Raw genomic sequence first — 24,854 nt, forward strand, 5'->3', positions numbered from 1 at the left:
ACACAGCAGTCACACATCCTATCCATCCTAAGGAATCAATTTACTGTAGAGAGTTAATCAACTTTTAACTAGACTGCTAATTCACTAAAGGCGGCTGATTGTTGACTAAACTGTGATTGCTAGCCACTTCTTGTAGAAAACAATGAAAATAGCAGTACCTGTCTCTGGACTGTATTCAAAACAAACACTAGCACTACTGGCACTGTGGCTGACTAAAGGGACTCTCTCTAACTGTATTCAAAACAAACACGAAATCTATGGAACACTATTACTAGCACTCGACAATTAAAGCTTCCTAAAAGCAAAAACACACGGAAGAAGAAGTGACAAGTAAGAAAAATACAGTTAAAACTTAAATTAAGGTAGCTCGCTGTACACTCCTGGGAAAGACAAAAACTTAGCAGAAATGTGGAAATTAAATGACATTAATCTCACACAAGCAACCCACAGATTTAAATCAAACATTTGGGAAACTGAGAAAATACGTATAGGGTGGAAATGTGCATTAATTCATCCTCAATACAAAACAGCAGGAAGGCCAATCAGAATAATCATAGGGGATTAAAGATAGTCCCCTTGTGTTCAAAATTCTTTCAAACGCCATGTTAAGTTGGCTGGAAGAACAGACAGTCCCATTAACACACTGGTGTAAGACAGAATTCTTCATAGAATAGATGTAAAACCTAAAGACAGTTTTGTAAACAAGAAGATGTATAAATACCGTGGTAAGTTTTATTGGCTTCAAAAAGTCTTTTGATTCGATAGATACCCAAACACTATTGAATAAGAATTTAAAATCGACAGGAAAATAAGGGCACTTAGCCAAGAGAGGTTAATGGATACAACCTCTAAAGTTAAATACATCAGAGATATTTCAGAATCATTTCAAATCCACTCCAGTGTTCGCCACGGATACGGACTCTCATCCCTGCTATTTCAAATAATTTTGCAAAAAACTGTGACGAATGGGAAAAGCAAATGAAGGGAATCCAACTAGCAATTAAAAAATAGAAGAGAATCAGCGTGAAATGTCTGGCTCTCGCAGACAATCTCGTTATTCTTACGAACAATAGAGGAGAAGCGAAATATGCTCTGTAGGAGTTTCACTGTAAACCGAGAATACACAATACATGAAAGCAAGGGTGTAGATAATCTCTCCATATTAATTCGGTACGACGAACTGTGACAAACTACGCACTTTAAATATCTAGTAGAGATCATTGAGCTATCAGGAATGATCACAATAGCCATTCAGGAAATAATATACTAATAAAACTAAAAAAATCATATTAGGTCACGTGGAGTGACTAAAATAAATCACATGTTTCTGTCAACCCAAAATTAATGCACCGGAAGAGAGTAGCTCTACCGGGAACACTCTACGCTGCAGAAACCATCGCATTCCATGGTTAAACAAAAATAGCATGGATTGAAAAGCAGGAAAAATAAATTCTCAGGAAAATATTTAGATCAGTTTTTCGTGAAAGAATTTGGATAAAGAGATCGTCAAGAGAGGTCTAAAGACAAAAGCAATAACGGGCACATTTAGAAAAAGAAGGATGAAATTCTAGTGACATATCCACACAGTGAACAAGACTAGGCCTATAAGGCAAATCATCGAGATAGTAAATAATGTCAACAACAAGACAAAATGGATCATTGAAACAAAAGATAATATTAAAGAAGTGAGAATCATTACATTATACAAAAATAACATGAGCAATCGAGAACACTTCAGAAACATCATAAAAAACATTCACTTACAGAAAAGACGATAGGAAATAAATCGTAGAAAGAACACTATGAACTTCTGAAGAAAATTTAGGTAGATCGTAGGAATAAGGAAAAAAGTCATGCCTACTCAAGTTCAAAATCTCTCGTAAAAGGAAACATTCGAAAAAATAGTATTAACAAATAATAATCTTATAAAAGTATCATTTATTGATTTCAACAAGTCATTTCATTCGACTGGCTGAGAATAAATAAAATCATTAGACAATTTTGTGTTAAGGCAAAACTACCAAACATGATTCGTAAAACTCTAACAAATACGATACCTAAAGTCAAATTTATGAGGGAAGTATTTCAGTCGTTTGAAATAAAAATTAGTGCTAGACAAGGGGATGGTTTATTATCTTTACTGTCCAACTGCCTTCTAGAAAAAATTGTAAGAATATGGAATTTGGAACTAAAAAATCACATAATTGAACCAATAATTCTAGGAAGAAAAACAAATGGAATTAAGGTAAAAAAATCCTCTCTTGCAGACAATTTTGTAATACTTTCTGAAGTAACAGACGCAGCTAATAAAATAAATGTTCTGAAAGAAATAGAACTGGTCTCAAAATTTCAGCTGAAAAAAATATGAAAAAACATTAAAGATTGACCAAAATTCATAGAGACAAAAGAAGGTAAAATACAATTCATGGAATACCTCCTAATATCGTGTCGGGCCTCCTTTTCCCCGGCATAGTGCGCCAACTTGACGTGAGCCACTGGAAGTCCTCTGCAAAAATATTTACCTATGCTGCCTCTGTAGCCGTCCATATTTCTGAAAGTGTTGCCGGTGCAGGATTCTGTGCACGAACTGACCTCTCGATTATGTCCCATTTATGTTAGATGGGACTCATGTCGGTCGATATGGGTGAATTCGCTTGAATTGCCCAGAACGTTCTTCAAAGGTCGTGAACAGTTGTAGCCCGCTGACATGGGGCATTATCAACCACAAAAATTCCATCGTTGTCTGGGAACATGAAGTCCATGAACCGCTGCAAATGGTCTCCAAGTAGCCGAAAACAAGCATTTCCAGTAATTATCTCTTCAGTTGGACCAGAGGAACCATTCAGTTCACCCCATTATGAAGCCAACGCCAGCTTGCACAGTGCCTTGTTGGCAACTTGTGTCGATTACATCGTGTAGCCTACGTCACAATCGAACCTTATCATCAGCTATTACCAACTAAAATCGGGACTCACATGACCAGGCCAGGGTTATCCAGTCGTCTAAGGTCCAACAGAAATGGTCACGAGCCCTTTTCTTTCTTTGAGCCATCAGTCTTCACACTGATTTGGTGCTGCCCGCCACGAATTCCTCTCCTGTGCCAAACTATTCGTCTCGATTAGCACTTGCGACCTACATTCTCAATTATTTGCCGTTTGTATTAAAACCTCCGTCTTCCTCTACAGTTTTTGCCCTCTACAGCTCCCACCAGTGCCATGGAAGTCATTCCCTGATATTAAAAGATGTCCTATCATCCTTTCCTTTCTCCTTGTCAGTGTTTTCCAGATATTCCTTTCCTCTCCGATTCTGCGCAGAACCTCCTCATTCGTTACCTTATCAGTCCATCTAATTTTCAACATTCATCTGTATCACTACATCTCAAATGCTTAGATTCTCTTCTGTTCTAGTTTTCCCACAGTCCGTGTTTCCCTACCGTACAATGCGGTGTGCCCATGAATATTCTCAGAAATTTCTTTCTCAAATTAAGGCCTCTGTTTGATACTAGTCGACTTCTCATGGCCAGGAACGCCTTTCGCGAGTGCTAGTCTGCTTTTCGTGTCGTCCTTGCTAAGTCCGGCGTTGGTTATTTTGCGAACTTCATCTACTACGTGATCTTCAATGCTGATGTTAAGTTCTCATTTCTGCTATGTCTCATTACTTTCGTTTTCCTTCAATTTACTCTCAGTCCGTATTCTGTACTCATTATACTGTTCATTCCATTCGGCAGATCATGTTTCTTCACTTTCACTCAGGATAGCAATGTCAGCAGCGAATCGTATCATTGATATCCATTCTCTTTGAAATTTAATTCCACTCTTGAACTTTTCTTTCATTTTCATCATTGCTTCTTCGATGTGCATATTGAACAGTAGGCCAAAAAGACTACGTCCTTGTATTACGCCCTTTTTTAATCCTAGCACTTCGTTCTTCGTCATCCAGTCTTATTATTCCCTCTTGGCTCTTGTACATGTTGTACGTTACCCGACTTTTCCTAAATGCCGAGCCGGATAGCCGCACGGTCTGAGACGTCTTGTCACGGTCCGCCCGGCTTTTCCCGTCGGGGGTTCGAGCCCTCTCTCGGGCATGGATGTGTGTGTCGTCCTTAGCTTAAGTTACATTAAGTTACATTAACTAATCTGTAAGATTAGGAACCGATGACCTCAGCAGTTTGGTCACATAAGACCTTACCACAAATTTCAATTTTTTCTCCCTGTAGCTTATCCCCATTTTTCTCTGAATTTCGACCATTTTGCACAATTTTACATTGTGGAATGCTTTTTCCAGGTCGACAAATCCTATGAGCGTGTCTTGATTTTTCTTCAGTCTTGCTTGCATTATCAATTGCAACGTCAGAATCGCCTCTCTGGTGCCTTTGCCTTTCGTAAAGCCAACCTGATCGTCATCTAACACATTCTCTATTTTCTTTCGTATTCTTCTGTATATTACTCTTGTCAGGAACTTGGATGCATGAGCTGTTAAGCTGATTGTGCTATAATTCCCCCACTTGTTAGCTCTTGCAGTCTTCGGTATTGCGTGGATGATATTTTTCCGAAAGTTTGTTGGTACGTCGGAGACTCGCACATTCTACACACCAACGTGAATAGTCGTTTTGTTGCCACTTCCCCCAACGATTTTAGAAATTCTGATGGAATGTTGCCTATCCCTTTTGCCTTATTTGATCTTAAGCCCTCCAACGCTCTCTTAAATTGTGATTCTAATGCTGGATACACTATCTCTTCAAAATATCCTCCTATTTCCTCTTCTATCACATCAGACAAATCTTCCCCCTCATAAATGCATTCAATGTACTCTTTCCACTTATCCGCTCTCTCCTCCGCATTTAACAGTGGAATTTCCGTTGCTCTCTTAATATTACCACCCTTGCTTTTAATTTCGCCGAAGGTTATTTTGACCGTGTTATATGCTGAGTTAGTCCTTCTGACAATCATTTATTTTTCAATTTCTTCACATTTTTCACGCAGCCATTTCGTCTTAGGTTCCCCACACAGATCAATCGAGAAAACAGGAAGAAGTTGTGTGGAACTATGAAAAAATAAGCAAAATATACAAACTGAGTAGTCCATGGGCAACATAGGTCACATCAAGGATGATATAAGTTCAGGATCGTCGTGGTCGCGTGGTTAGCGTCAGCAGCTGCGGAACGAGAGGTCCTTGGTTCGAGTCTTCCCTCGAGTGAAAAGTTTAATTTTTTATTTTCAGACAATTATTATCTGCCCGTCCGTTATGTTTTCATCACTTTTTTGGGAGTGATTATCACATCCACAAGAAAACCTAAATCGAGCAAGGTAGAAGAATCTTTTTACCCATTCACCAAGTGTACAAGTTAGGTGGGTCGACAAGATATTCCTGTCATGTGACGCACATGCCGTCACCAGTGTCGCATAGAATATATCAGACGTGTTTTTCTGTGGAGGAATCGGTTGACCTTACGATCAAATGTTTTCGGTTCCCATTCGAGAGGCACGTCCTTTCGTCTACTAATCGCACGGTTTTGCGGTGCGGTCGCAAAACACAGACACTAAAGTTATTACAGTGAACAGAGACGTCAATGAACGAACGGACAGATCGTAACTTTGGAAAATAAAGAACGTAAACTTTTCACTCGAGGGAAGACTTGAACCAAGAACCTCTCTTTCCGCAGCTGCTCACGCTAACCACGGGACCACGGCGTTTCTTAGCGCACGTTGTCCTCGATGTTGTCTATGTTGCGCATGGACTACTCAGTTTGTATATTTTGCTATTTTTTTCATAGTTCCACGCAACTTCTTCCTGTTTTCTCGATTGATCTGTGTTCCGTTTTTCAAGGCCTATCCACTGTGCCAACTTATAACTAAATCTGAGGGGGTTGCGATGGGGAGGTTCCCTTGTTAGTACTTCCGTATCCCACTTCTTTGCGTATTGATTCTTCCCGACTAATCTCTTAAACTTCAACCTACTCTTCATCACTACTAAAATGTGATATGTGTCTGTATATGCTCCTGGATACGCCTTACAATTCAGTATCGGAATTCGGAATCTCTGCCTGACTACGATGTAATCTAACTGAAATCGTCCCTTTATCTCCCGGCCTTTTCCAAGTATACCTTCTCCTCTTATGAATCTTGAACAGAGTATTCGCTATTACTAGCTGAAATTTGTTGCCGGCCGCAGTGACCGAGCGGTTCTAGGTGCTTCATTCCGGAACCGAGCGACTGCTACGGTCGCAGGTTCGAATCCCGCCTCGGGCATGGATGTGTGTGATGTCCTTAGGTTAGTTAGGTTTAAGTAGTTTTAAGTTCTAGAGGACTGATGACATTAACCATAGTGGTTCAAATGGCTCTGAGCACTATGGGACTTAACATCTATGGTCATCAGTCCCCTAGAACTTAGAACTACTTAAACCTAACTAACCTAAGGACATCTCACAACAGCCAGTCAAGTCCCATAGTGCTCAGAGCCATTTGAACCATTTTTGAAATTTGTTACAGAACTCAATTAGTCTTTCTCCTCTTTCATTCTTTGTCCCAAGCCCATATTCTCCTGTAACCTTTTCTTCTACTCCTTCCCCTACAACTGCATTCCAGTCCCCCATGAGTATTAGGTTTTCGTCTCCCTTTACGTGCTGTATTACGCTTTGAATATACTGATGCCACAGCCATGCCAAAGTTCGCCGCGCTGTCCTACAGGATACATTCGTCGTACGTCCCACATTGGTTTCTGCGGTTATTGAAAGGAGTGTTGCTAGGCTGTAAGCTCTGACAACTCGACGTAAGTAGCGCTCCTCTCGATCATTGAGTGTATGCTTTCGGCCAGTGCGTTGTCCGTGGAGAGAGGTAATATCTGAAACTTGGTATTCTCGGCACATTCTTGACACTGTGTCTCTCGGAATTTTGAATTCCCAAACGATTTCAGAAATGGAATGTCCCACGTGTCTGTCTCCAATTACCACTCCGCGTTCAAAGTCTGTTTATTCTCGTCTTGTGGCCATAAATCTTTTCGCATGAATTGCCTGAGTACAGATGACAGCACCGATAATGCCCGGCACTGCCCTTCTACGTCTTGTGTACCGAATACTACCGCAGTATATCGCTATCCTTGGACTTTTACGACCTCAGTGTAGAGCAAATCTTGGAGAAATCGCAATCCAATGATTTTTATGGCCTCAGTGTACAGCGAGTCCTGGAGAAACTAAACAACAGAAGGAACTAGAAAAATTTACAGTAGGTATAATAGTTAACAAAACTGACAAAACATACCGTTTGACCAAGAATATTTACAACAAAAAATGCATATTTAGAAAAACAAAACTAAAACACTATATCCCTATGGTATGATCAGAATGTTTATATGCCTGTGAACGCATAACGATGAAGTATAAGTTAGACGAAATATAGGTACCTGAAAGACGGATTGTTAGAAACATAACAGCTCCAAAATGAGAAGTAATGAGGAGATCTATAAGAATATAGAGAAAATATCAGAAGTAATGGCTGAAGGAATATCTCTACCGAATGGATAAGAGCACGCTAATGAAACAAATGACCCTGTATTTCTGGAGGAAGAAATCGACAACAGCGTGATTTACAGAAATAAGGTTAAAACTAGAAAGAAACAACAACATACAATCGAAAATAACAGACAGAAACCTTTTTGAGAATTAAAAACGAAATTTAGGAAGTTTTCAGTACAGAAGAAACAATAAATCGGGAAGAACATTGAGAATTAAAAACGAAATTTAGGAAGTTTTCAATACAGAAGAAATAATAAATCGGGAACAACATAGACAGAAGAAAGGAAAAGACAACATGGGGAGAAGATGCAGGAGTAATAGAAAAATAGGAAACAACAAAAAGCTGGTCAATACGAAATTAAAAATTAAAACATAAACATAGGGACAGGAAATATTGTGGGGTTGCAAAGGACGTACGGCGTACATAACTGTTGGTAGCCACTGGTCAATAGTGTTCTCCATCAGTCAGAACGGCTGAATTGTGGTCAGGTGAAACCATTTCAGACAGTCTACCATCAACATCACACACATTTCTTTAAGGCAGTATCCCGCCCTACAGGAAGGTTTCTTACAAGTCATGTAGAGATAGGAAGAGGCATATAGTCGCTATGCCACCAGACACTCTTTTGGTCATCAGTGCGGTTTGAGGCCATCTTTTCATCTCTATGTACGTAACATATTTAATATCCTAGAAAATTTGTTCTATTTAATATTTTTGTGTGCTGTTGCAGTTTCTCATTCTACTGCTCTGAATATAAGCTGTGGTGACTGCCTCGACACTTTTTCACTTCTTGTGGTAGGGATCTGTTCTGTTCTTCCTACTAATTCTTCATTTTCTGGTATTTCTGTCCAATTTGTATCACATGTTTCCAGTCTCTTCTTGTGTTAGTGTCTAATGCTACACGTTTTGCTTCCATGTAATGATATGTTCCGGAGGTATAGTTTAAGGAATTTTTTCCTATACTCCAATGTTTCATTTTTTTGAAGAAAGATTCCCTCGCCTTCACCAGTAGGTTTTTATATTGCCTATATTTTGCCTGTGTTACGCTCTGCTAGTCCTGCGATATGAGAATTTCGTTACTTCTTACATTACAAAGCTTTCTATAGCTATAATGCCTATAAATTTTGTGTCCACATTTATGTGTACTACTCTTCAGTAGTTTGTTTTCGCCTCGTTGATGACATTGTAATTCTGTCAGAGACAGCAAAGGACTTGGAAGAGCAGTTGAACGGAATGGACAGTGTCTTGAAGGGAGGATATAAGATGAACATCAACAAAAGCAAAACGAGGATAATGGAATGTAGTCGAATTAAGTCGGGTGATGTTGAGGGTATTCGATTAGGAAATGAGACACTTAAAGTAGTAAAGGAGTTTTGCTACTTGGGGAGCAAAATAACTGATGATGGTCGAAGTAGAGAGGATATAAAATGTAGACTGGCAATGGCAAGGAAAGCGTTTCTGAAGAAGAGAAATTTGTTAACATCGAGTATAGATTTAAGTGTCAGGAAGTCATTTCTGAAAGTATTTGTATGGAGTGTAGCCATGTATGGAAGTGAAACATGGACGGTAAATAGTTTAGACAAGAAGAGAATAGAAGCTTTTGAAATGTGGTGCTACAGAAGAATGCTGAAGATTAGATGGGTGGATCACATAACTAATGAGGAAGTATTGAATAGGATTGGGGAGAAGAGAAGTTTGTGGCACAACTTGACGAGAAGAAGGGATCGGTTGGTAGGACATGTTCTGAGGCATCAAGGGATCACCAATTTAGTATTGGAAGGCAGCATGGAGGGTAAAAATCGCAGGGGGAGACCAAGAGATGAATACACTAAGCAGATTCAGAAGGATGTAGGTTGCAGTAGGTACTGGGAGATGAAGAAGCTTGCACAGGATAGAGTAGCATGGAGAGCTGCATCAAACCAGTCTCAGGACTGAAGACAACAACAACAACAACAACTTAAATGCAAATTACGTGATGTGAAGATAGTCCATTTCGTCGAACAGTTTCAGTCAGTCTTTTTAGCTTCAGACAGAAGTCCTACGATGACAGCAATTCTTTACTAGGGTTCATTTTCCCGACTGTGCTGTTATTTCTGCTCAAAAATTATTTTTCTACTCTTTCGTTGCTACTTCTACGTACACCGATGATAGTAACAAGCCGCAGACGTGCCTTTACACTTATTCAAGACGAACTTGCTTTTCTCAATCCTCCAATTTTAATATTACCATCCTATTTTGGTAACCGGTCTATATTCACAGTCCCTATTTTTCACGCGACTGTGATAGTAATTCATAACTTTGAAACTGCAGATAACAATGTAATAATAATAATAAAATATCGCCCATTATGTTTCCCTACTTTACGCCTTACCTTAGCCCCACACCTGGACCAAATATCACTAAGCACTGCACTGTAGTGTTTTTAAACGTAGCAAAATACCTAAGAATCCTAGACAAAACAGCCTATGAGGGAGAGTCACCTTCTCTGCCCTAAGCGTTAGAACAAGTAGGCAGCAGACTGAAATGCAGAAATTGTAGATCGTGCAAGACAGTGAATGCTGCAGCAATAAATGACCAGTGTGCCTCATGGGCTACGGCTACCTGCAACGGACGAGAGCCACAGCCTGTGAGGCTTGAGCAGGAGCAGGGCGGCGAAGACGGAGTACAGCAGGCTCTTCTTCCAGCGGTCCAGCCACAGCACGCAGTCCCAGCATCGGAACACGGGGCTGTACTCGTTCCTGCAACAACGACGACGTCGTTTCAGTAAGCATCCGTCTGAGCACTATTTTAACAGTTCTAACAGTAACACCAAACAAGTCCGTACAAGTAGAGCCACCCTATAAAACAAAAACAGGTGGATAAACAGAAATTTAAACTAGTGTAAGGTAGAAGAAATAAAATCTTTGAGGTTCCCCCATGACATTGTAATTCTGTCAGAGACAGCAAAGGACTTGGAAGAGCAGTTGAACGGAATGGACAGTGTCTTGAAAGGAGGGTATAAGATGAACATCAACAAAAGCAAAACGAGAGTAATGGAATGTAATCGAATTAAATCGGGTGATGCTGAGGGAATTAGATTAGGAAATGAGACACTTAAAGTAGTAAAGGAGCTTTTTCTATTTGGGGAGCAAAATAACTGATGATGGTCGAAGTAGAGAGGATATAAAATGTAGATTGGCAATGGCAAGGAAAGCGTTTCTGAAGAAGAGAAATTTGTTAACATCGAGTATTGATTTAAGTGTCAGGAAGTCGTTTCTGAAAGTATTTGTATGGAGTGTAGCCATGTATGGAAGTGAAAGGTGGACGATAAATAGTTTAGACAAGAAGAGAATAGAAGCTTTCGAAATGTGGTGCTACAAAAGTATGCTGAAGATTAGATGGGTAGACCACATAACTAATGAGGAGGTATTGAATGGAATTGGGAAGGAGTTTGTGACACAACTTGACTAGAAGAAGGGATCGGTTGATAGGACATGTTCTGAGGCATCAAGGGAGCACCAGTTTAGTACTGGAGGGCAGCGTGGAAGGTAAAAATCGTAGAGGGAGACCAAGAGATGAATCACTAAGCAGATTCAGAAGGATGTAGGCTGCAGTACGGACTGGGAGATGAAGCATCTTGCACAGGATAGAGTAGCATGGAGAGCTGCATCAAACAAGTCTCAGGACTGAAGACCACAACAACAACAAGGTAGAAGAGGGAGAAACACTGTGAGACTATCTTACTGACATGTCGGCTATCTTGAGTGCTGCCGTTTTGGATGCAACTTATAATTTTCTAGTACACTTGTAAGACGTGTAAATTTCTATTGTCTACTGTCAAACCACAATTTATGAAAGATGTTGATATTTTATTAATAGGACTGAGTAGGTATAATTAATATTTGTCATTTTGGAAATAATTGTGATAGCAGGGAATGTCTGCATCAAAGTATTGTTGGCGGGAGAGACCGCACATTGACATAATTTTAAAAAGGGCAGGAGAGACCGCCTATAGATACATTTTAAGAAAAGAGTGGGTAAGACTGCGCATTGATACAGTTTGTAATTGTAGGAGGGATTGTCTGCACCAAAAAGCATTGTTGACGGGAGAGACCGCACTTCAGCGTTCGTAGGAAGTCAGTAGTAAGCGAGATGTGAAGCGAGTCGGTAGCAGGTCTGAAGCGAGAGGTTGAGAGGAGCGGTGTGCCTGCCAGCCACCAGCTATGATTTACAAGAGATTATAAACGGATGTACAGAGACATCAGCTAACTATTATCATAAGAGTTTAAGCAGTACTATTTGTAAGATTATTGTAAAACGTAAGTCCCATTTGAACGTTTGTAAAATCATTTCATTACCAACAGTAAATATAAATATTTGAGGAATCGTTTTCAGAATATAATTAATTTTGCCAGCAATATTGCATTACTGATTATAATCCATCCCAAAAACCATCAACGTAAAACTTTGCAAAATTTTATTGTTGTCAAGAAAAAATTTAACTATGAAATACGTAACTTCAGTCAAATTAATTAAAAAATAACGTCAGCTTTGCTATTAAAGACTAACGTCAGATTTGGTAATAAATACAGCCACTTATTACGACAGCCCACCAGCAGCTAATAGAGTATAGTAAAACAGAGTAAGTATATTCATGCGCAATTCGATGTAGCAGTCAGATGGCGATCCAGTAACAGTAAAAAAGGTAAGGAACAGTTTTGGGTTATTGCAGGTAACGACTGAGGGCCACGACGACGATACATGCTATGTTTCGTCGAAATAATCAGCAAATCACTTTTAATAAGCAGCATTTAAATTTGCATGCGAAGATTGCACTTATTATTATTGAGAAAGAGAATTAATTTCAAAGGGAAGATTTCATTTGTTATTATTAAGCAAGAGATAGAAATCCTAAGGGCAGGTTTCATAGGTTATTGTAGAAGGGGAGGTTGCGTAACAAAAGAGATATAGAGGAGACGGGAAGGTTTCACACTAGCGGGAAAAAAATTTGTGCACCTTTTTATAGGTTTTCAATTCATTCAAGATTTATTTTTGCAACACTGCATACGGAATACATGAAATGATTACATTTACAGACTAATAGCACAAGCGGTTCTGTGGTTCCAAGTAACAAACCATGCTGAGACTCATATTAGTACGTGGTGTAGCCTCCAGGGGCGGTAATGCAAGCGCTGAGTCTGGGATCCAGTCGATCGTATAAATGGCGAATACTGTCCTGGGACACGTTACTCCTGTTCGAGTAGTTCACGTTGTTCTGCAAGAGTCTTTAGTTGACGTGTCGCACGAGGCGCTTCTCGTCTCGTCATATCTCATACGTGCTCGATTGGAGACAAGTCCGGAGATCAAGCTGGCAGGAAAGTTACCGCAAATATTCCAGAGCACGTTGTGTTTTAGGGGCAGTGTGAGGGCGAGCACACCTTCGTCTTACAAGAACGGCAAAAGAACAGGTCGAACAGCATTATGCATTGTATCCAAGGTTCCATCAGCACCACCTGATGATGGCGGAACGGTTATTCGCCGAAATATCGTGGGAATTCGACGATCGGATCCGGCTGGACACCCGAGAACCTTGGATACAGCACATTTGTCGGCAAAGCCTCAGATCAAACATTATGCATGTACCGAGAGCTGGTTAGCATCCTATCAACGAACACCAAAGGTTAAAGAGGTTTGTAGCTTATCGGACTCGACACCATCGGCCTGGGGTGGGGCCAAAGTGTCTTGGACGAATGCACTCCCACGGACACTGCTAAACAGGTCCGTATCGTCTGCCCAAACGACCATCACTTGCGTGCACGCAGAAACTGCTTTCATCGCTGATGAGCACAGCGCGGCATTCCATCTTCCATGTGATCCTCTGACGGCGCCAGTCGAGGCGTGCACGTCTATGGCGTGGTGTGAGTGGAGGCCAACTATACGTCTGCGAGACCGTAGTCCAGCTTCTAATAATCGGTTAGCAACAGTTCGTGTTGACACATCTCGGCTCACAAGCCCTCTTATTTGTACTGTGGTAGCTGTAAGATCTGCACTGCTGCCATTACAATACGACGATCCTGGCGGGCGCCTGTGCTGCGTGGACGTCCAGAACCTCGTCTACGGGAGTGAGACCTGGTCCTTAAGGAAGGCAGGGTTGGGTTACGATTGTGGACGGGGCCCGAATCAATTGCTATTGGTTTGCCTTGCAATATCACTCATTTATTTTAATAAATAGTTTTTGAAACAAGCCAGTGAGGTCGGAATCAGACTTTTACGGCATGTAACCACAATCACGACTGAAGACCTTTAACGCCAAAATGGCAATTATAAAAAATTTTGCAAAGATACTGTCAAACGGCGAATGGCATAGCAAAAGTTAATTTACAAACGACAAACAATAGATCACCAAACAGGTGAGACAAATGATGGTAACTTAATAATAAAATAAAACACAAGAGCCAGTGACAGGAATCGACCTCTCAGTAGGTAACACCAAAAACTCTTTCGAGAGCGATGAGAAAGGCAGCCAAGAGTTTCTTTCAGATCACAAGATGGTAACTTTTACCAGTGGCAGTCTAACGAGCGACTAATGATAATCTTGGTGAGGTTACCTGACATCCAACAAAACAAATGCAAAATATAAAATTACGCCAAAGCCGGAACCGGCGGTCTGGGCTCAGCCCGCAGAATACTGTGCTTAGAGCGCCCAGAACAAGAAGGGATGACTACCGCTGAGGTGGAAGAACGCCACACAACCTACAATCAAGAAGTCGTCAAACTTGCACGCCTCACTGGACAGCGGCGGCAAGGTGAGGAGATGTACACTGCCGTTACATACACTAACCCCAGGGCAGGTAATTGGGGCGTTAGCGGCCACAAGAGAGAAAAATGTCGCTGGTTGAACTTATCAATGTAAGAAGCTGAAAATAGTAAATAGTAATTAGAAGCTCAGGAAGGTTAATCAGATCCGCCTTCCACGGGTACTCCACTCACTGCTTTCCGCCACAGCGACACTACTAGCAGCAACACGAACCAGAGTCTCAGGTCAATCGCGAGATTTCACAATGGTGGAGGTTTCTATACGCGAATTGCAATGCACTCAGCTTAAACATGCAGGATCCGGTTTCGACGAAGTCGTGCAGCGTCGTGACCACTGCCCTCCGATGCGGCAGTCGATGCACGCCGCCAGCGGTCCTGGCGTGTCGTCGCTCTGTGCGGACGTCGCTGCTCCTCCGTCCCCAACCGAACTCCACACTCACACCACACGGAAGAAGCACCAGGTCGCCCCAAAGATAGGGCAGCAGAACTGCACATCGATAAGCGCCGCTGCTGCCACTAGCGGACAGGCAACACTTACGAAACCGAGTGGCGCCAGTGAACACGAGAAGAAGACAAACAACGCACCCATGCCAACTGAACGATACGGTCTGGCAGAAACCTACACACGGCACCAACGCAAGTCGCAGCACGTCTCAGGGAGAGATAATGTTCACGTGACTAATGACAACGTTCCATTTTTATCATTTATTTTCGACCTGTCGTAATGGCCTGCCACCATATAGCGCGCTTTCTCTCAGGATTGGGTACAGGTATCGTGTGGAACTTAGTGTCACGTGCTAAGGTATCCGATCACTTCGTACTGTACAAAATAGAGGCTTCTAAGTCAGTGAGTCTCCGTGGCATGGATGGCTGCTTGCTTCACGCGTTTGCACTACACTGAGCCATTTGTCTGTGAGCATTCCCTGCTACACGGTGGGCGCTGATGGCGCTCTGGTAGCCGTGTGGCACTACGCTATAAGTTGGTGGGCGACGTTGAAAGCATTCGTAATACATTAACTGTCCACCTGGTGGCATATGCCCTAATCGGATCCAAATCGACGTCCTATAATTCTTTTTTCTGGCACTGTATAAAATGTGACTAATCAGACTTATGGAGAATTACACGAGAGGAACTATGGCATACTTCATTCGAGAACAACCTGATTCATTCTCCAGTTGTGAGCGATGTTTCTTCTTAACGGTTGACGTGATGGCTGACGGCGATAACGCAAGCCGAACACATTGAGATGGCCCTGATATCTGGAAGAGGAGCACCAATTTCATCAGAGGATTTCAGTCAACTCCACCTTGTCAGAACTTCTCAAGAAATTCCGTAAAACTGGCGTTTTCGTAGGCCGAAAGCTGGACGATCGAAAACGGCTACGTATGAGGCAACGTCAGTTGCTGTTCTGACATTATATAAGAGAAATTGGCATGACATAGCTGCTTTGAGGGTTGAAATAATTCAACAGTTGCACTTGAAAATTTGTGCATGACCGGAAATAGAACCTAGATACTCCGCTACTCTAGAACGATTGCCTTAACCCCCTCGGCCACCCGGACACGCTTGACGTCGACCATTGCTCCCCACTGATGTTGTGAACCGTTCATTTTCCCCATTGCTCGCAGCCTAGCTGTATTCCCGCAAGGGGGCAAACGGTAATATGCATTCGCATTGAAATAGTCATATTCCCATCTAGGTATATGTATACAACTATACAGACATGTCCGAAAGAACGAGCAAATACATATATAATTGTATCAGTAATTCCGCGATATTGTCGGCAACTTTCCCGCACACAAACGAACCAACAAAAATGGAGAAAGGTTAATTATGCTCTGTAAGCAGTTTAAACTCAAGCTAATGTCAACACGTTTTAAACATCTTCCCAGAAAACAAAAAACCTGGGTATCTCCGATAAAGAGTATCGGAGAATTTCAAATAGATCACGTTGCCATCTCCTCCAAATGTGAAAAAGAAATATTGAACACACGTGTCCGAAAATCTCTAAACCTCGACTCCGATCACTATCTCACGAAAATAAAAACTAAACTGATCCCACAAAACAAACAGAAAAGCAGAAACGGTGAATATAAAAACAGAAACAAAATAAATTTTGATCTTACAACCCTGAGAAATTACAACCTTAAGCCCAACTCTAACCTCAAGGATTTTCAGAAAAAACTAAAGACATTCTCCCCTTCACAAAACCTCCAAGAATTTCAGAAAAACTTGATTGAGGCAACAGAAACAATCTTTCCAAAAAAGAGCAAACCGAGACACCCGTGGTGGGACAGCAACTGTAATGAAGTTCTGCATGAAAAGGCTTAAAGCCTGGAAAAAGTGGAACTCACATAAAACTGAAAACAACTTTGATGAATTTAAGCGAGCCAGAAAGAATGCCTCGAAAACTATTCGCAACACCAAGAGACAATATGAAAAACAACAACTGGAGTCAATCGAAGAGAATTTCAAGAAATGCAACACGGCAGCTTGGTACAAAACATTCAACCAGAAACTCCGAGGATACCAGTCCCCTTGCCTAAACCTTATGAGAAATAATAAGACTCTCGCCACCAACAATACAGAAAACTGTGAAATCCTGGCTGAATATTTTGAGACACTCCTAAACTGCCAAACACCCATCCAGACTCTCAGTTTTACGCAACCAGAAACATTACCAACACACTCAACACCTCCGACACGAGAGGAAATCACAAACATAATCAAAAATCTCAAAAACAGGAAAGCATGTGGAGAAGACACAATTACAGCAGAAATGCTCAAGCTTGGGGGAGAAACATCAGTAGAAGCACTACACAAAGAACTTGAACAAGTATGGGAAACCAAGAAAATCCCAAGTCACTGGAAAACTGCCCTAATTCACCCTTTGTTTAAAAAAGGTGACAAAAGGGATGTTAACAACTATCGTGGAATATCGCTTCTCCCAGTCCCATACAAAATTCTATCAAAAGCCCTGCTCAATCGTGTATCACCAATTATAGACGGAAAACTTGGAGAATATCAAGCTGGCTTCAGACCAGGAAGATCCTGCGCCGAACAAATTTTTAAGCTCAAAACAACAATGAACTATTTATCTACAAGGAGCAAGAAATATTTCACAACATTCATTGATTTCAAAAAAGCTTATGACTCAATCGATAGGGACACACTCATCAAAACACTTCGAGAATATGAAATAGATGAAACAACAATCACCATAATCAAAGAAACATTAACAAATACAACATCAAAAGTAAAATTCCAAGGAGAAATTTCACGGCATTTCGAGGCCAAAACCGGCGTCAGACAAGGAGATGCGCTGTCCCCGGTACTCTTCAACTGTGTTCTGGATAAAGTCATAGCAGAATGGAGAAAACTCACGCAAAAACATGGAGTTGAGAAAGTCCAAATTGGAGGGAAGTGCTACAAAGCAATTGAAACCAACTGTTTTGCCTTCGCTGACGATCTCGCCTGTTTAGCTTATACACAAAAAGACACAATAAAACAAATAGAATTACTTAAAGAAACTGCTGAAAAATCAGGCTTGCAAATTTCATTTGAAAAGACAGAAATCATTACAAATATCAAAAATCCACCAAAGAAAATAACTACGAAATACGGGAAAATACAGGTATCTAAACATTTTAAATATCTTGGTGAACTAATTCAGCCTGTGGCAAAAGGTCATCCAGCCTGCAGGGCTAGAATACAAAAACTAGAGACAGCAACTCACTACTGCAGACAAATGTATTCAAAAAAATGTATATCCAAAAACATTAAACTCAGACACTACCAGACTGTCATTAGACCGCAGATACTATATGCATCAGAAACACTGGCAAATTTTACATACGCAGAACGGATAGAAACTCGTGAAAGAAGAATTGTGAGGACAATTCTTGGACACAGGAAAATAACAGATGATCAAGGCAAGCCTGTATACAGACTAAAAAGCAACAAAGAAGTGTATACGAAGTGCAGCAAAATTACAGACGAAATTAGAAAAAGAAGATGCTCATTTTATGCTCACATCATGAGGATGAACCCGAATAGGCTTACAAAACAAATATTTTCGTACATCGCAAATCTAAAAAAATAAAAATTTATGGTTTATCAACACAGAAAGAGATCTAAAAGAAATGGACATAGATCAGGAAACAATATTTAACAGAAACCTTTTTAGAAAAAAACTGAATTCATTCACGGGTTTCGGTGTGAAAATTAAGAAGACTTGTGGAACTAAATGGTCTGAAGAGAGAAAAGCCGCCTTCAGCGCAAGAATGAAAGAAGTGTGGACTGAGAGAAAGAAGGCTTCCCAGAAGCGCAAGAAATAACTGTTTTCACGGTCTTTAACGGCAAAATTTGTATAATAATAATAATAATTGTATCAGTAAGACTTCAGAGCGGTGTACTTGCAGCATCTCGCAGGACACTTGGTTCAGCCAGTATCAATAATGAGATTTTTGGTCGCACATAAATGGCACCTTAACAAAAATCAAGAATTGCAACATCTCCCTGAGGACAACCCAGATCGTCGTGTTCAGTTCGCAGATTGGGTAACAGCCAACCTGGACGGAAACGCGTCTTTCCCCTGTGATGTACTGTATAAGGATTAAACTAACTCCTTTGTGAATGGAGGGGTAAAAAAAAAGTCACAGCTACTTGTCAAATGTCAACCCTCGCTTGATGGGTCAAAGGTGGTTGTTGCATCTAAAGAGATGGTTTCACGTTGATTGTGGGATCCACTTATTCTTGGGCTCTTCTTGTTTCAGAGTACATTAAGAGCTGTGTTAGACGAAGATGTGCTGTCGTCGCTGCTGGCTGAGGACGAAGCACAACTAACTCTTTCAGCACGATGGTACCCACCTCATTATAGGTTAGTGGTTCGGGCATACCTCGATATCCAGTTTCCGCAGAGACGGATATGTCGCAGAAGCCGGTGGAACGGCCGCCGTATTCCCCAGCATTCAGTCCATTAGCCTGCTGTCTGTAGGAATATGTTAAAGGAATTGTACACGCCACAGGAGAGCGTTGTTGATACTTACGCTCACATTCTGGTACATGTATTGGTCAAATTCCGCTAGGAATGGCTGAATCGGATAACAACAACCTTGCAGTGTTCTGGACATCCCTGCTAAGCGCAACAGGGACGCCTTAGACCCAGGATTGACCAATATCCGTTTGCTGGTGCTGTCTCGGTAATCACTGATCACGTTGACTATCCAATAGACGCGCAGGATTAGCCGAGCGGTCTAAGGCGCTGCAGTTATGGACTGTGCCGCTGGTCCCGGCAGAGGTTCGAGTCCTCCCTCGGGCATAGGTGTGTGTGTTTGTCCTTAGGATAATTTAGGTTAAGTAGTGTGTAAGCTTAGGGACTGATGACCTTAGCAGTTAAGTCCCATAAGATTCCACACACGTTTGAACATTTTTGATTTGACTATCCAATATATTCGATGCCTCGTGGATTTGATGGCACAATGCATAGCTAAGTCATCAGGCAAAAGTCACTAACTGAACATAACGCGATTATTCTTCACACAAAAACCGCATCGAATTTCCTCCATGCCGGCACAGATTAACCTAGTTTCTTTCGTCAGTTTCCCGCTTGAATGATCATTTCGGAATTCGTAACTGCCTCACATCAAATAATAACATCACAATTTCTTAATATCTCAATTTCGTTTATAGAAAATTAATGTTCTTCTCCTGGCCACGGAGAAGAAGTAAAAGATTTGTGTGCCTTTTGGTTCAGTACGCGCGAAAGATCATTAAACACACAACATACATGACGTTAACGTCTGTTTTTGAATATGCGATGCCGGCTTCCTAAGCGCTCACTTTCTTCCAAATCGATATTTAAAGGAAAAGCAACTCTTTTCTCCTTTTTTTGGCTGCAAAAGCGTGTGCAATTAGTTACCGCCCGAGGCTTTCACAGTACTGCAATCAAACCGAATCAGTGAGTAATGGCGGAGTATGAAGGACCTAAAATTTAAAATCTGCTCTCAAGACGTCAGGTTAGCTTTTAGAAGCAGACTCAAGTGCTAAGACTTTTTATGAATCTAGAGGATGGAAATTAAAAAGCATTTTATTTCTCTTTTTACCTGTAAATTCTCAACGAAAGGATCTCTTAAAAGGCAAACGCACTTTAATGAAAATGTTAAAGCAAACTTAAAGGCCGTTAGCTCTAATAATATTAATACCGACGTACTTGTGTGTAAAGCGCTAGGCAAGTTTAAGTTTATGATTTATTCTGTTTTTATGTGTCCTTAATGTAAATTGTATTTCCTTGAAAAATATTTAGACATTCAGTTCATTAAGTATTTTTCCATTGGTTTTCTTTATTATACTTCGGAGCCAATAATAGCGCTACAAAGGAGGAACAATGCCAACAACTTCTTCACAGACTTTGCTCTTCTATTCAATTTTTTATGAAGATCGTATGAAGCAGCATCATAAAACGGGCGTTACACACTGACCAGCCAGAACATTATTACCAGCGACCTACTACGTACATAAAGCCTTCCATGCGATAAAAGCGCCACCTGGCGAGGAATGACTGCCAGACATACTCACGGTGCATGTACACTACTGGCCATTAAAATTGCTACACCACGAAGATGACGTGCCACAGACGCGAAGTTTAACCGACAGGAAGAAGATGCTGTGATATGCAAATGATTAGCTTTTCAGAGCATTCACACAAGGTTGGCGCCGGTGGCGACACCTACAACGTGCTGGCATGAGGAAAGTTTCCAACCGATTTCTCATACACAAACAGCAGTTGACCGGCATTGCCTGCTGAAACGTTGTTGTGATGCCTACTGTAAGGAGGAGAAATGCGTATCATCACGTTACCGACTTTGATAAAGGTTGGATTGTAGACTATCGCGATTGTGGTTTATCGTATCACGACATTGCTGCTCGCGTTGGTAGAGATCCAATGACTGTTAGCAGAATATGGAATCGGTGGGTTCAGGAGGGTAATACAGAACGCCGTGCTGGATCCCAACGGCCTCATATCACTAGCAGTCGAGATGACAGGCATCTTATCCGCATGGCTGTAACGGATCGTGCAGCCACGTCTCGATCCCTGAGTCAACAGATGGGGACGTTTGCAAGACAACAACCATCTGCACGAACAGTTGGACGACGTTTGCAGCAGCATGGACTATCAGCTCGGAGACCATGGCTGCGGTTACCCTTGAAGCTGCATCACACACAGGAGCGCCTGCGATGCTGTACTCAACGACGAACCTGTTTCCACGAATGGCAAAACGTCATTTTTTCGGATGAATCCAGGTTCTGTTTACAGCATCATGATGGTCGCATCCGTGTTTGGCGACATCGCGGTGGACGCACATTGAAAGCGTGTATTCGTCATCGCCATACTGGCCTATCACTCGGCGTGATGGTATGGGGTGCCATTGGTTACCCGTCTCGGTCACCTCTTGTTCGCACTGACGGCACTTTGAACAGTGGACGTTACATTTCAGATGTGTTACGACCCGTAGCTCTACCTTCATTCGATCCCTGCGAAACACTACATTTCAGCAGGATAATGCACGACCGCATGTTGCAGGTCCTGTTCAGGCCTTTGAGCATACAGAAATTGTTCGACTGCTGCCCTGGCCAGCGCATTCTACAGATCTCTCACCAACTGTAACCGTCTGGTCAATGGTGGCCGAGAAACTGGCTCGTCACAATACGCCAGTCACTGCTCGTGATGAACTGTGGTATCGTGATGAAGCTGCATGGGCAGCTGTACCTGTAAACGCCATCCAAGCTCTGTTTGACTCAATGCCCAGGCGTATCAAGGCCGTTATTACAGCCAGAGGTGGTTGATCTGGGTACTCGTTTCTCAGGATCTATAGACCCAAATTGCGTGAAAATATAATCACATGTCATTTCTTGTATAATAAATTAGTGGAATGACTACCCGTTTATCATCTGCATTTCTTCTTGGTGTAGCAATTTGAATGGCCAGTTGTGTAGTATCAAGTGAACGTGCTGTCGGTGTGTAGATTGTGGAAGGCCCGCGATCTATCTGAGTTTGACCGAGGGCAGATTGTGATGGCACAGAGGCTCGACACGAGCATTCCGGAAGCTGCACAACGTGTCGGGTGTTCGAGGATTGCTGTGATGAGTGTCTTCAACACATGGCGAAAGCAAGGTAAAATCACGTCGAGACGTTGTGGAGATGGGCACCCACCAATCGTTACAGATGTCGAACGTCGTTGCCTGTACAGACTGGTAAAGCATGACAAGTGGCGAACTGTGGTGGAACTAAGATCAAACTTTAATGCTGGGGAGAGTACAAGCGGGTGTGAACACACAGTACAACGAGCACTCCTAACGATGGGCCTCAACAACCGACGACCCAAGCATGTGCCAATGTTAACGATACGGAAATGGCAACTACGGCTGAAATGGGCACGTGACTATCGGCATTGGACGTTGCCGCAGTGTCAGAGCGTTGCGTGGCCTGATGAATCCCGATATCTTCTTCATGATGCCAAAGGGAGGGCGCGAAATCGTCTTCTTTCATGGGAACAGCTCCATGACACCTGTGCTGCGCGCAGAGACAAGCTGGCGGCGGCTCCTCTGTTCCCTGGGCAACATTCACGTTTGCATCCGTGGGTTCTGCGAACGTCGTGCAAAGCACTATGACGGGTAAGGAGTCTCACACACTGGTTGCAGTCCACGTACACACCTCCATGACGATCACGTTTCCCGAAGGCAGTAGCATTTGTCAACAAGTTAATGGGCGAAGTCACAAGGCCACGAGTGTGATGGAGTGGTTCGAGGAATGCAGTGACGAGTTCCGGTTGATGAGCTTGCCCCCCAGCTAGCCAGATCTGACCCGATCGAACACGTCTGGGATGTGATTGAACGTGGCGTCAGAACTCATCGGCCCCCTCCTCGGAATTTACGGGAATGAGGGACTCATGTGTGCAGATGTGGTACCAACTCCCTCCAGCGACCTGCTAAGGCCTCATTGCTTCCGTACCAACATGTATCGCCGCTGTGATCTGTGCCAAAGGTGGACATACAGGTTAATAGGTAGGTGGTCATTATGTTCTGTCAGATTAGTATATACTGTTGTGGACTGAAAAGACAGCCAGTCCACAGTGACGGGTAACCGAAAGGCACGCGTTTACACACGCCGGCTGGCGTTGTCAGAAACAGGATACGTAATGAATGCTATAAAGAAAAGTAGGTAGGTGCTTGAATACTTAACTTTAATCCATCATTTGTATACAGCATTCTTGATGATACAAGTGAGACTCTCTCTAGAAATGGTTAATGGCGCCTTGCTAGGTCGTAGCCATGGACTTAGCTGAAGGCTATTCTAACTATCTCTCGGCTAATGAGAGAAAGGCTTCGTCAGTGTAGTCGCTAGCAAAGTCGTCGTACAACTGGGGGTGAGTCCTAGTATGTCTCTCTAGACCTTCCGTGTGGTGGCGCTCGGTCTGCGATCACTGACAGTGGCGACACGCGGCCGATTTAAGGCTATCACCTAGCAAGTGTGGTGTCTGGCCGTGACACCACATATACCATGTCAACAGTTTCGACGACTTGACGACTTGACGATAACGATGCGTATTTAAGAGGCGTGATGCGAAAACATGATAAGAAATGTACTCCAGATTTTCCGATAGTGTAATGTCTATATTCGGAGATTATACAATGATAGATGTACTTTGATTAAAAGAAAGGCAAAATTATTACAGGCTGGCGTGCCGTCGAAAATGAGATCGTTATAAACTTTTAAGAAGTGAAATTAAATCTGCCACGGTCTTTCTAAAGGAGAATCGGGAAAAACATCAGGAAGATCGGATGAATATTCCTGGCGAAGACCCAAATCACTGCTTCGCTTTGCTCGGCATATTCTATGAACTGAGTCGCAGTATGTTCTTTCCTTCGTTTCGCATAGCTTACTGGAAAGGGTAAATTCAAACCGTAATATCCACAGAAACATAAGGTATACTAATAAACTTCCACAACCGAACAGAATGCCGCTACACTGTTACACCTATAGAGTCAGGTATAGTGCAAAACTATTTCAGAACTTGACGTTACGTATGCGTTCACGCCGAGTGAAATGAGATGTGTAAGATAAGGGAGGTAGACGGACGTGGATGATGCGAATTAGGCATGCTGGCATTCGTATGAAGTGGTTTACGGATGCCACAGAAATAAGATCTGTCGGATAGCTGAGTCCTGGTTCTCGCAAATTCAATTCCTGTGTTTACAGCGTTATGTATTTCTATGTGACACGAGTTCTCACAACAAAATCATTTCTAGTGAATATAACCACTGTGAACAGTTATTCACCAGCAGGAGACATCATGATAATTGTGAGAACAGATATAACTACTGCTCGACTTAAAAGAAAAAAAAACAATAAGACCAAAACTGGCTGAAGGACAGAGATTTTTAAGGTCCTAAAGAATTTTAAACCCAAGGTTGACCTTTTTAAACAAAGTTCCGCCTTTTGACTGTACACATCGTTTATTCTACTGTACAACCATGATTACGGCCTT

At 42.0% G+C, this 24,854-nt stretch overlaps 1 protein-coding gene across 1 annotated transcript in view; it reads right to left on the minus strand.

The window, feature by feature from the left end:
* Positions 1-24,854, minus strand: part of LOC126091307 (uncharacterized) — a 579,675-nt gene that overhangs the window by 60,120 nt on the left and 494,701 nt on the right. Inside the window, exon 4 of the mRNA XM_049907051.1 lies at positions 10,113-10,249. Coding sequence (XP_049763008.1) covers positions 10,113-10,249 — 137 coding nt within the window. The remainder of the gene's footprint in view (positions 1-10,112; positions 10,250-24,854) is intronic.

This window comes from Schistocerca cancellata, chromosome 1 (assembly GCF_023864275.1).
Source record: "Schistocerca cancellata isolate TAMUIC-IGC-003103 chromosome 1, iqSchCanc2.1, whole genome shotgun sequence".
Lineage (NCBI taxonomy): Eukaryota > Metazoa > Arthropoda > Insecta > Orthoptera > Acrididae > Schistocerca > Schistocerca cancellata.